At 23.3% G+C, this 12,465-nt stretch overlaps 1 protein-coding gene across 1 annotated transcript in view; it reads left to right on the top strand.

The window, feature by feature from the left end:
• Window positions 1-5,042, top strand: part of LOC6053802 (alpha-actinin, sarcomeric) — a 117,182-nt gene extending 112,140 nt beyond the window's left edge. Inside the window, 6 exon segments of the mRNA XM_038263669.1 lie at window positions 2,308-2,400; window positions 2,461-2,843; window positions 2,845-2,988; window positions 3,048-3,852; window positions 4,021-4,350; window positions 4,414-5,042. Of these exon segments, the coding sequence (XP_038119597.1) occupies window positions 2,308-2,400; window positions 2,461-2,843; window positions 2,845-2,988; window positions 3,048-3,852; window positions 4,021-4,350; window positions 4,414-4,572 (1,914 nt within the window). The 3' untranslated portion in view covers window positions 4,573-5,042.
• Window positions 5,043-12,465: the final 7,423 nt, after the last annotated feature.

The following is a 12,465-nucleotide window of genomic DNA, read 5'->3' as shown; positions in this document are numbered from 1 at the left end:
GTTTTGATCTATTCGTCACAACGGGAACTTTTAAATCCACTAAAAACACACCAAAAATGAAAATTATCGAGCACCGACCGAACGCCGAACTTCTTCCTTTCACAAACAAACGAACTTCCCAATTCAACCTATCTCATATTATTTCAAAAATAAAACATAAAATAACTGTGTTTCTGAATTTAACCATATTGAGGTATCCAATTGCAATTATAAAATCAAAACTCATATTGAAGCAATCATTGAAAATTAATATCAATTTATCAAAATGCTTGTAAATTTAGGAGGGGCGCCAAATTGATGCTTCGACTATGGCGCCGTGGACCCAAGGCACGACTCTGTGTGTGTAGCACATCAGTATGAGACCTACTTGACCGAAATGACAAACTCATATAGGCTTTTACCCAAGTAACCGCGAGGCACTAAATAGCGGCATTAAATCAGCATTATATTGGCATTTAATACCAGCAAATAATGCTTCAAAACATTAAATCAGCACTTTTCCCTTGAGAAATATTTCAAGTGGCGCACAGTGATGCCGTTTTAATGCCTCACCGAAAGCTCGAACAAAACAAAACTGCTTTATCGACGTCAAGGCTGGGGGGAAAAAAAGGACAGCTAGCTGCTCCACACACTTGGTGGTGGGCCTCCTTTGTTTTTCTCCTGTTGCGTTTCATGTGTGAGTGTGACACTTCGATGTTATTCTTGCATTTTTCTCGTCGATCTCCAGGATGCGCGCCAGCCAACTGATGTATTCTGAAATGAGTGTTTGTTTTGAAAGTTTTAATCGATGTGGTTGATGCATCGAACATTAAGGAAGACTTTCTTTCTGCTGTTTCGAGTTTCTGGTTCATGAGAAAAACCCGTTGTCATTTTGTTGGACGAAAATTATTGACGAGTCACTCAGCAAATTGCGGCCATCCAGTCAAGTACAGTACAATCAATTACGGAAGGCTTGGGGTTAATAGGGACAAGTAATGGCTAACGGCTAACGTAAACTGTTTTTCCGAGGAGTGCTTGGCCCACGGTTGGCAAAATTTCACAAAGTGTATCAGACTTCCGGAAAGCAGCTTTTGCTTGCGAGAAAAGTCATTCAATTTACCAGAGAACTTTTGATAATGTCCTTTGTGCTATGTATGTTTTGAAAATTTGGCTTAATTACAGGCTGCAGTTTTCCACAAAAAAAATTAAAAAAAACACTTCAGTCAGCGGGAATTGAACCCAGTTCACGCAAAAATAAAACTGTTGCACACTGGGGGAACTGCGCCTTAGCCCGCACGCTTATTGGAACAGTATAATGGGAGAAGGATAAAAGTCAATAACAGCGTGACTGGCTGAAATGTTTCCCGTATGGATGGGTTGCTTTGTTGATAAGCATCAAATGCTTTGAAGCACATTTTCAAGGTCGTAAATGGTGATTTAATGCCAGTTATAATGCTGCAAAGTTTTGGTAATTTGAGGCATTCGCAAAGCTTATTTACTACTTCAAAGCATTCGAGTGCTGATTTAGTACTGAATAAATACTTCAATTTAGTGCTTGTGGTTACTTGGGTATTCTTCCCACTCTTCAACGGTCTGATAGCCGAACGGACTAAAGCACCAGTCACTAGCGTGCACAGGGTAGGCAAATGCCCGACCATCCTCAGAAATTTGGTCTAAATTTGGCCAAGGGGCGTCTATAAACGACGTAATTTTCAAAATGTCCATATAATTGTCCCACCTTCCTCGCACGCTACTGGCACCAGTCCTCTTTGTGATTTAGTCCCGTTGGTTGCAACTGTTTTTCACTGACTTTTCTCACAAGGTGATGTGCATGTATTCGTGCATTTTTAATATTATCAACAGTCCCACCAATTTTTAGCTTGATCAGAAAATATTGATTTCATGTTTTGCACTTTTTGTGCACGACTGGGGTGGAATGATATATGAGGTTGGTAGAATAAAAGCTAAAACTAATATAACAGTCATCTCACAAATTCGGAACAGCTTCAAATCGCTAAAAATTAAAAAAACAGGGCTGTGGAATCTGGAAGCTTTTGAATCAACTTCGACTCTGCAACGTCTCTCCTCCTAAATTTATACTTTCATGAGAAAACTTGGAAGAAAACAAAATTGAAATTGCTGGCACCTTTTGCACCTATTGAAAAGAACAAATTTTACTAGTGCAATAAAAAAAATAGGGTCGAATGAAAAGTTGTTCAAAGCACCATTTTGACAAATTACCTCAAAAATGTTCCGAATATGTGGGTCGACTGTACGGTACAATACAAAATACGATTTCGCTAAATTTGATTTTTTTTGTTTCTACAGGCTGAGACTGCTGCTAACCGAATTTGCAAAGTATTAAAAGTCAATCAAGAAAATGAAAGACTTATGGAAGAATATGAACGATTGGCAAGTGATGTAAGCATTGAACACCGTACTTTGCTTTTGGATTGAAAATATAATTTTAATTTGTTTCAGCTTTTGGAGTGGATTCGTCGTACAATGCCATGGCTGAATTCAAGACAATCCGATAGTACCCTTGCCGGTGTACAGAAAAAGCTTGAAGAATACAGAACCTACAGACGCAAGCATAAGCCACCACGTGTTGAACAGAAGGCTAAGCTTGAAACTAACTTTAATACTCTGCAAACTAAACTTCGCTTGTCAAATCGTCCAGCTTACATGCCAACGGAGGGAAAGATGGTATCGGATATCACAAATTCCTGGAAAGGTTTGGAACATGCCGAAAAGGCGTTCGAAGAATGGCTTTTGGCGGAAACTATGCGACTCGAGCGGTTGGAGCATTTGGCACAAAAATTCAAGCACAAAGCTGACACCCATGAAGATTGGACAAAGGGCAAAGGAAATGCTGCAATCGCAAGATTATCGGAACTGTAAGTTGAACGAATTAAAAGCTCTCAAGAAAAAGCATGAAGCTTTTGAATCTGATCTGGCCGCTCACCAGGACCGTGTTGAACAGATTGCTGCCATTGCTCAGGAGTTGAAGTATGTTATTAAGTTTTGATTACAACAAACGAATTACACTACTTTTTTTTTTGTTGCAGCTCCTTGGAATATCATGATTGCATTTCTGTCAACGCGCGATGCCAGCGTATTTGTGATCAGTGGGATCGATTGGGCGCTCTCACCCAACACCGTCGTCAAGGGCTGGATGAAGCAGAACGTATATTGGAGAAAATTGACTTGCTTCATTTGGAATTTGCCAAACGTGCTGCTCCATTCAACAATTGGCTGGATGGTGCACGAGAGGATCTTGTTGACATGTTTATCGTGCATACTATGGAAGAAATCCAAGGTTTGATTCAAGCTCATGATCAGTTCAAGGCGACTCTTGGAGAGGCTGATAAGGAGTTCAATGTTATCGTTGGATTGGTTCGCGATGCTGAGACCATTGTAAAACAAGAACAAGTCCCTGGTGGTCTCGTCAATCCCTACACCACGCTGACTGCTGACACCATCAGCAGAAAGTGGTCTGAAGTGAGAGCGTTAGTTCCTCAGCGTGACCAAACGTTAGCAAATGAGCTAAGAAAGCAGCAAAACAATGAAATGCTGCGCCGACAATTTGCTGAAAAAGCTAATGCTGTTGGTCCATGGATTGAGCGACAAATGGATGCTGTTACGGCTATTGGAATGGGAATCTCTGGTTCGCTTGAAGAACAGCTGCACCGTTTGAAGGAGTATGAACAGGCTGTATATGCATACAAGCCAAGCATCGAGGAACTAGAGAAGATTCACCAGGCTGTACAGGAGTCAATGATTTTCGAGAATCGATACACGCACTATACCATGGAGACATTGCGGGTTGGCTGGGAACAGCTTCTGACTTCTATCAACAGAAATATCAACGAAGTAAGAATTTCAAAGTAGCATGCTTTATTTTCAAAATATTATAGGAGAAACTAGAGTGATAATTTATGAATGAAAACATTTTATAATTGTAACACTGTTAAAATCACATTATTTTTGTATACTGTTAACACCTCAAAAAATTAAAATTATATTTGTATATTTTTGTAGGTTGAAAACCAGATTCTTACTCGAGATTCCAAGGGTATCACGCAGGAACAATTGACAGAATTCCGCTCCAGCTTTAATCATTTCGATAAAAACCGAACCGGCCGTCTTGCGCCAGAGGAATACAAGTCATGCTTAGTGTCACTAGGATACTCCATTGGCAAGGACAAACAAGGCGATATGGACTTCCAGCGTATTCTAGCCGTGGTGGATCCAAACAACTCTGGATACGTTCAATTTGATGCGTTCCTCGACTTCATGACAAGAGAAAGTACCGATACAGATACTGCCGAACAAGTTATTGATTCCTTCAGAATTCTTGCTTCTGACAAGGTTAATAGAAAAGGAAAACTTATGAAAGTATCAGACAATGTTACAATGTTACTCCAATTCCAGCCCTACATTTTGCCCGATGAACTTCGTCGTGAGTTGCCTCCAGATCAGGCCGAATACTGTATTCAGAGGATGCCGCCATATAAAGGACCAAACGCCATTCCTGGAGCTCTCGATTATATGTCGTTTAGTACTGCGCTTTATGGAGAAAGTGATCTGTAGATATAAGTAATCTAGAGAGCATGAGAGAGAGAGAGAGAGAGAGAGAGAGAGAGAGAGAGAGAGAGAGAGAGAGAGCTATTCATACATTGAATAGAGAATACAAAAGTGAAAGCCACCTGTTACGTGCTATATACTGTGTATCTTAAATAAACAACCTATTGAAAAAAGGTATCGAACGCATTCATACCGCGTCTTGTGAACAGAATTTAGAAAAAATAACAATTTGAGAAATTCGAGACATAGCAAATGGTTAATTTTTTTTTCTGTGTGAATAGCTCTCACAAACTCTCAAATCCATGTTTGACAGAATGACATCAATCTTAAAAAACAGGCCATACACGCGCTGTATTGTTCTTTTTTAAGCCATACAAAACAAGAACAACATAAGATCAAGAGGGAGGGAGAGAGAGGGCAAAGTTTTAAAATGTGTGAAGCGATTTTACCGGAAAATATAATAGTTTTTATTTTTATCTTTTTTTCTCATAACTTTTTCACAATCCATGAAAAGAAACTCATTACATTCTGGCGGTTTAAAAAACAACCAAAAAACAGAAAATAAATTAAAAAATTGAACCATTTAAAACAAAACTTTATCTATTTGTAGCCGTCTCCCATAGAAACCTGCAATGAATGATTCTAGCAGGCTTATCAGAATGCTGTAAGAATTTTGCTAGAATATTCTGACAGAGGAAAATCTGTCGAAAATGACGTCATTCGCGGCGAATGTGATTGCCGTCATTCCCCTGTTTGAAAAATGTCGCACGTCGTACGAGTTGTCGCACGGTTGTGATTTTACCGTTTCGATATCGATTGGTCGAAAGGACGACAAACGGACGACAAACACTCGACATGTTCGACATGGTTTTTTCAATCGATTTACCTTCAATTCGACGTCGATTATCGTCGACTGCAAACAGTTTGACAGTTCAGTTCTCTTCAGTTGATCTTGTTCGGACTTGAATGCAACCGAGTCGAACCAGTTGTTGTTTCTTTTAGGCTTTTGGAGGATTTTGGACAGTTAATAGGTAAGTTGTTTACTAGGTTCAATTACTTTTCTGCCGGAAAGTTCCGGCCGGAGTGGGCGAGTGACCGAATCAAAGTGTCTTATATTCCAGATTTCGGTCTTCGTGGCGGAGGAGGAGGAGGACGGGAAATATGGTTTACTCGGCGGGCCATTCCGGAAGACGGGACGGGAAGGAACCAGTTTGCGATAGTGGAAGCGGTTGGTGTTTGGTGTTATACCGTCCGCGGGAGGTTGCGACGCATACCTAATGGAACTGGTGAGTCATGTTTTAAAACTATGGAGGTGTGCTGGAAGTGCGATTGGACAATCGAAATTAAAAAAAGGATGAATGGAACATAACAAATTCTCAACTTTTCAATCCAATAATTCCAAACTGAAAAACAAAAAAACCTAAAAACTAAAACTTGAAAAAAAATTGAACGCTGAAACTTAAAAATGCAAGAATTCGAAAGTTCTAAATTTATTTAATTTCTTGATGTTGTGCAAATTGTTTGTATTCTTAAATTCTAGAATTTATTAATTCTTCAAATTTTTAGTCTTCGAATATCTTTAAAAAAATAATTGGCAAAACTTAAACACTAAAATTCCTTAATTCTTAAATACTAAAATTCTCCAATATATAAATAATAAAAATCTAACATTGCAAAGTTCTTAAATTCATCAAAAGCACGAGTTGGAATTTTGAATTCTAATATTCGAAATATTATGAGTTCTATAATTCCAAAATTGTAAATTCTATAAATTCTTAAATTAAACTAATTTATATTTCTAAATTCTAAAATTTCAAAAATTCTATTTTTTTAATTCTACGCGTTTGGAAAGTTCATAAGTTTCTTTAAACTTTAAAAAGGAAAAAATCTGATTTTTATTTTTTTAGAACTTAATTTTCTCAAAAATTTAAATAAAATACAAATTTTAAAAACTTTGAATATCTAAAAATTAAAAAAAAATATTTCAAAATTCAAAAAATTTACAATTTCAAGTTTTTTTTTTAAGTTTTGAAAATTGCAAAAAAAAGTTGTTATAAAAAATATTTAAAAGTTTTAAAAATTCTGGAAAAATTTAACAAATTCTTAAATTTTCAAATAGTAAAAAAAATCTGAAATCTATTGACTTTTGAAAATTTTCAAGAAAATTTACAAGGTCAAAATTAAAAAAAAAATTTTTTGAATAGACATAGGAGTTATAAAAATATCACGAATTTAAATAAATGATTTTGGTATTGAAGCACCCTAAAATTAAAAAAAAAATTCTGAAAATTTTAATTTTTAAAAATTTCGTATTTCAGAACTTTAAATTTTTAGAATTTTAGAATTTTAGAATTTTAGAATTTTAGAATTTTAGAATTTTAGAATTTTAAAATTTTAAAATTTTAAAATTTTAGAATTTTAGAATTTTAGAATTTTAGAATTTTAGAATTTTAGAATTTTAGAATTTTAGAATTTTAGAATTTTAGAATTTTAGAATTTTAGAATTTTAGAATTTTAGAATTTTAGAATTTTAGAATTTTAAATTTTAGAATTTTAGAATTTTAGAATTTTAGAATTTTAAATTTTAGAATTTTAGAATTTTAAATTTTAGAATTTTAGAATTTTAGAATTTTAGAATTTTAGAATTTTAAATTTTAAATTTTAAATTTTAGAATTTTAAATTTTAAATTTTAAATTTTAAATTTTAAATTTTAGAATTTTAAATTTTAAGAATTTTAAATTTTAAATTTTAAATTTTAAATTTTAGAAATTTTTTAGAATTTTAAATTTTAGAATTTTAGAATTTTAAATTTTAGAATTTTAAATTTTAGAATTTTAGAATTTTAGAATTTTTGAAATTTTAAATTTTAGAATTTTAAATTTTAGAATTTTAGAATTTTAGAATTTTAAATTTTAAATTTTAAATTTTAAATTTTAAATTTTAGAATTTTAAATTTTAAATTTTAAATTTTAAATTTTAGAATTTTAGAATTTTAAATTTTAAATTTTAGAATTTTAGAATTTTAGAATTTTAGAATTTTAAATTTTAGAATTTTAAATTTTAGAATTTTAAATTTTAAGAATTTTAGAATTTTAAATTTTAGAATTTTAGAATTTTAAATTTTAGAATTTTAGAATTTTAGAATTTTAAATTTTAAATTTTAGAATTTTAGAATTTTAAATTTTAGAATTTTAAATTTTAAATTTTAAATTTTAAATTTTAAATTTTAAATTTTAAATTTTAGATTTTTAGAATTTTTAAATTTTAGAATTTTAAATTTTAGAATTTTAGAATTTTAAATTTTAAATTTTAAATTTTAAATTTTAAATTTTAAATTTTAAATTTTAGAATTTTAAATTTTAAATTTTAAATTTTAAATTTTAAATTTTAAATTTTAAATTTTAAATTTTAGAATTTTAAATTTTAAATTTTAGAATTTTAAATTTTAAATTTTAGAATTTTAGAATTTTAAATTTTAAATTTTAAATTTTAGAATTTTAGAATTTTAAATTTTAGAATTTTAAATTTTAGAATTTTAGATTTTAAATTTTAGAATTTTAAATTTTAAATTTTAAATTTTAGAATTTTAGAATTTTAGAATTTTAGAATTTTAAATTTTAAATTTTAGAATTTTAGAATTTTAAATTTTAAATTTTAAATTTTAAATTTTAGAATTTTAAATTTTAAATTTTAAATTTTAGAATTTTAGAATTTTAGAATTTTAAATTTTAAATTTTAAATTTTAGAATTTTAAATTTTAGATTTTAAATTTTAAATTTTAGAATTTTAAATTTTAAATTTTAAATTTTAAATTTTAGAATTTTAAATTTTAAATTTTAAATTTTAGAATTTTAGAATTTTAAATTTTAGAATTTTAAATTTTAAATTTTAAATTTTAAATTTTAAATTTTAAATTTTAAATTTTAAATTTTAAATTTTAAATTTTAAATTTTAAATTTTAAATTTTAGAATTTTAAATTTTAGAATTTTAAATTTTAAATTTTAGAATTTTAAATTTTAAATTTTAAATTTTAGAATTTTAGAATTTTAGAATTTTAGAATTTTAAATTTTAGAATTTTAAATTTTAGAATTTTAAATTTTAAATTTTAGAATTTTAGAAATTTTAGAATTTTAAATTTTAAATTTTAGAATTTTAAATTTTAGAATTTTAGAATTTTAAATTTTAGAATTTTAGAATTTTAAATTTTAAATTTTAAATTTTAAATTTTAAATTTTAAATTTTAAATTTTAAATTTTAGAATTTTAAATTTTAAATTTTAAATTTTAGAATTTTAGAATTTTAAATTTTAAATTTTAGAATTTTAGAATTTTAAATTTTAGAATTTTAAATTTTAAATTTTAGAATTTTAAATTTTAAATTTTAAATTTTAGAATTTTAGAATTTTAGAATTTTAGAATTTTAGAATTTTAAAATTTTAGAATTTTAGAATTTTAGAATTTTAAATTTTAAATTTTAGAATTTTAGAATTTTAAATTTTAGAATTTTAAATTTTAGAATTTTAAATTTTAAATTTTAAATTTTAAATTTTAGAATTTTAGAATTTTAGAATTTTAAATTTTAAATTTTAAATTTTAGAATTTTAGAATTTTAGAATTTTAGAATTTTAGAATTTTAGAATTTTAAATTTTAGAATTTTAGAATTTTAAATTTTAGAATTTTAGAATTTTAGAATTTTAAATTTTAGAATTTTAAATTTTAGAATTTTAAATTTTAGAATTTTAAATTTTAGAATTTTTAAATTTTAAATTTTAGAATTTTAGAATTTTAGAATTTTAAATTTTAGAATTTTAGAATTTTAAATTTTAGAATTTTAGAATTTTAAATTTTAAATTTTAAATTTTAAATTTTAAATTTTAGAATTTTAGAATTTTAAATTTTAGAATTTTAGAATTTTAGAATTTTAAATTTTAGAATTTTAAATTTTAAATTTTAAATTTTAGAATTTTAAATTTTAAATTTTAAATTTTAGAATTTTAGAATTTTAAATTTTAAATTTTAAATTTTAGAATTTTAAATTTTAAATTTTAAATTTTAAATTTTAAATTTTAGAATTTTAGAATTTTAGAATTTTAGAATTTTAAATTTTAAATTTTAGAATTTTAGAATTTTAGAATTTTAAATTTTAAATTTTTTAGAATTTTAGAATTTTAAATTTTAGAATTTTAGAATTTTAGAATTTTAAATTTTAAATTTTAGAATTTTAAATTTTAGAATTTTAGAATTTTAAATTTTAAATTTTAGAATTTTTTAAATTTTAAATTTTAAATTTTAGAATTTTAGATTTTAAATTTTAAATTTTAAATTTTAAATTTTAAATTTTAGAATTTTAGAATTTTAAATTTTAGAATTTTAAATTTTAGAATTTTAGAATTTTAAATTTTAAATTTTAGAATTTTAAATTTTAAATTTTAGAATTTTAGAATTTTAAATTTTAGAATTTTAGAATTTTAAATTTTAAATTTTAGATTTTTTTAGAATTTTAAATTTTAAATTTTAGAATTTTAGAATTTTAGAATTTTAGAATTTTAAATTTTAAATTTTAGAATTTTAAATTTTAGAATTTTAGAATTTTAAATTTTAAATTTTAGAAATTTTAGAATTTTAAATTTTAGATTTTAGATTTTAGAATTTTAAATTTTAAATTTTAGAATTTTAGAATTTTAAATTTTAAATTTTAAATTTTAGAATTTTAGAATTTTAAATTTTAGAATTTTAAATTTTAGAATTTTAAATTTTAAAATTTTAAATTTTAGAATTTTAAATTTTAGAATTTTTTAAATTTTAGAATTTTAAATTTTAGAATTTTAGATTTTAGAATTTTAGAATTTTAGAATTTTAAATTTTAGAATTTTAGAATTTTAAATTTTAGAATTTTAGAATTTTAGAATTTTAGAATTTTAAATTTTAGAATTTTAAAATTTTAAATTTTAAATTTTAAATTTTAAATTTTAAATTTTAAATTTTAAATTTTAAATTTTAGAATTTTAGAATTTTAAATTTTAAATTTTAAATTTTAAATTTTAGAATTTTAAATTTTAGAATTTTAGAATTTTAAATTTTAGAATTTTAGAATTTTAAATTTTAGAATTTTAGAATTTTAGAATTTTAGAATTTTAAATTTTAGAATTTTAGAATTTTAGAATTTTAAATTTTAAATTTTAAATTTTAAATTTTAGAATTTTAGAATTTTAAATTTTAAATTTTAAATTTTAAATTTTAAATTTTAGAATTTTAGAATTTTAGAATTTTAAATTTTAAATTTTAGAATTTTAAATTTTAGAATTTTAAATTTTAGAATTTTAGAATTTTAGAATTTTAGAATTTTAGAATTTTAAATTTTAGAATTTTAAATTTTAAATTTTAAATTTTAAATTTTAAATTTTAAATTTTAAATTTTAGAATTTTAAATTTTAGAATTTTAGAATTTTAAATTTTAAATTTTAGAATTTTAGAATTTTAGAATTTTAAATTTTAAATTTTAAATTTTAGAATTTTAGAATTTTAGAATTTTAAAATTTTAAATTTTAGAATTTTAGAATTTTAAATTTTAGAATTTTAAATTTTAGAATTTTAGAATTTTAAATTTTAAATTTTAAATTTTAGAATTTTAAATTTTAAATTTTAGAATTTTAAATTTTAAATTTTAAATTTTAAATTTTAGAATTTTAAATTTTAATTTTAGAATTTTAGAATTTTAGAATTTTAAATTTTAAATTTTAAATTTTAAATTTTAAATTTTAGAATTTTAAATTTTAGAATTTTAAATTTTAAATTTTAGAATTTTAGAATTTTAAATTTTAGAATTTTAAATTTTAAATTTTAGAATTTTAGAATTTTAAATTTTAGAATTTTAGAATTTTAAATTTTAAATTTTAGAATTTTAAAATTTTAAATTTTAAATTTTAGAATTTTAAATTTTAAATTTTAGAATTTTAGAATTTTAAATTTTAAATTTTAAATTTTAAATTTTAAATTTTAAATTTTAAATTTTAAATTTTAAAGAATTTTAGAATTTTAGAATTTTAGAATTTTAGAATTTTAGAATTTTAAATTTTAGAATTTTAGAATTTTAAATTTTAGAATTTTAAATTTTAAATTTTAGAATTTTAGAATTTTAGAATTTTAGAATTTTAAATTTTAGAAATTTTAGAATTTTAAATTTTAAATTTTAAATTTTAAATTTTAGAATTTTAAATTTTAAATTTTAAATTTTAGAATTTTAAATTTTAAATTTTAGAATTTTAGAATTTTAAATTTTAAATTTTAGAATTTTAGAATTTTAAGAATTTTAGAATTTTAAATTTTAGAATTTTAGAATTTTAGAATTTTAGATTTTAGAATTTTAAATTTTAGAATTTTAAATTTTAAATTTTAAATTTTAAATTTTAGAATTTTAGAATTTTAAATTTTAGAATTTTAGAATTTTAGAATTTTAGAATTTTAAATTTTAAATTTTAAATTTTAAATTTTAAATTTTAAATTTTAGAATTTTAAATTTTAAATTTTAGAATTTTAAATTTTAAATTTTAAATTTTAAATTTTAAATTTTAGAATTTTAGAATTTTAGAATTTTAAATTTTAAATTTTAAATTTTAAATTTTAGAATTTTAGAATTTTAGAATTTTAGAATTTTAAATTTTAGAATTTTAAATTTTAAATTTTAGAATTTTAGAAATTTTAAATTTTAAATTTTAAATTAGAATTTTAGAATTTTAAATTTTAAATTTTAGAATTTTAAATTTTAAATTTTAAATTTTAAATTTTAGAATTTTAAATTTTAGAATTTTAGAATTTTAGAATTTTAAATTTTAGAATTTTAGAATTTTAAATTTTAAATTTTAAATTTTAAATTTTAAATTTTAGAATTTTAAATTT

The sequence above is a fragment of the Culex quinquefasciatus genome, chromosome 3 (genome assembly GCF_015732765.1).
Source record: "Culex quinquefasciatus strain JHB chromosome 3, VPISU_Cqui_1.0_pri_paternal, whole genome shotgun sequence".
Taxonomy (NCBI): Eukaryota; Metazoa; Arthropoda; class Insecta; order Diptera; family Culicidae; genus Culex; species Culex quinquefasciatus.
Note: the sequence above shows the minus strand (reverse complement) of the source record. Positions and strands in the feature narration are given on the sequence as shown.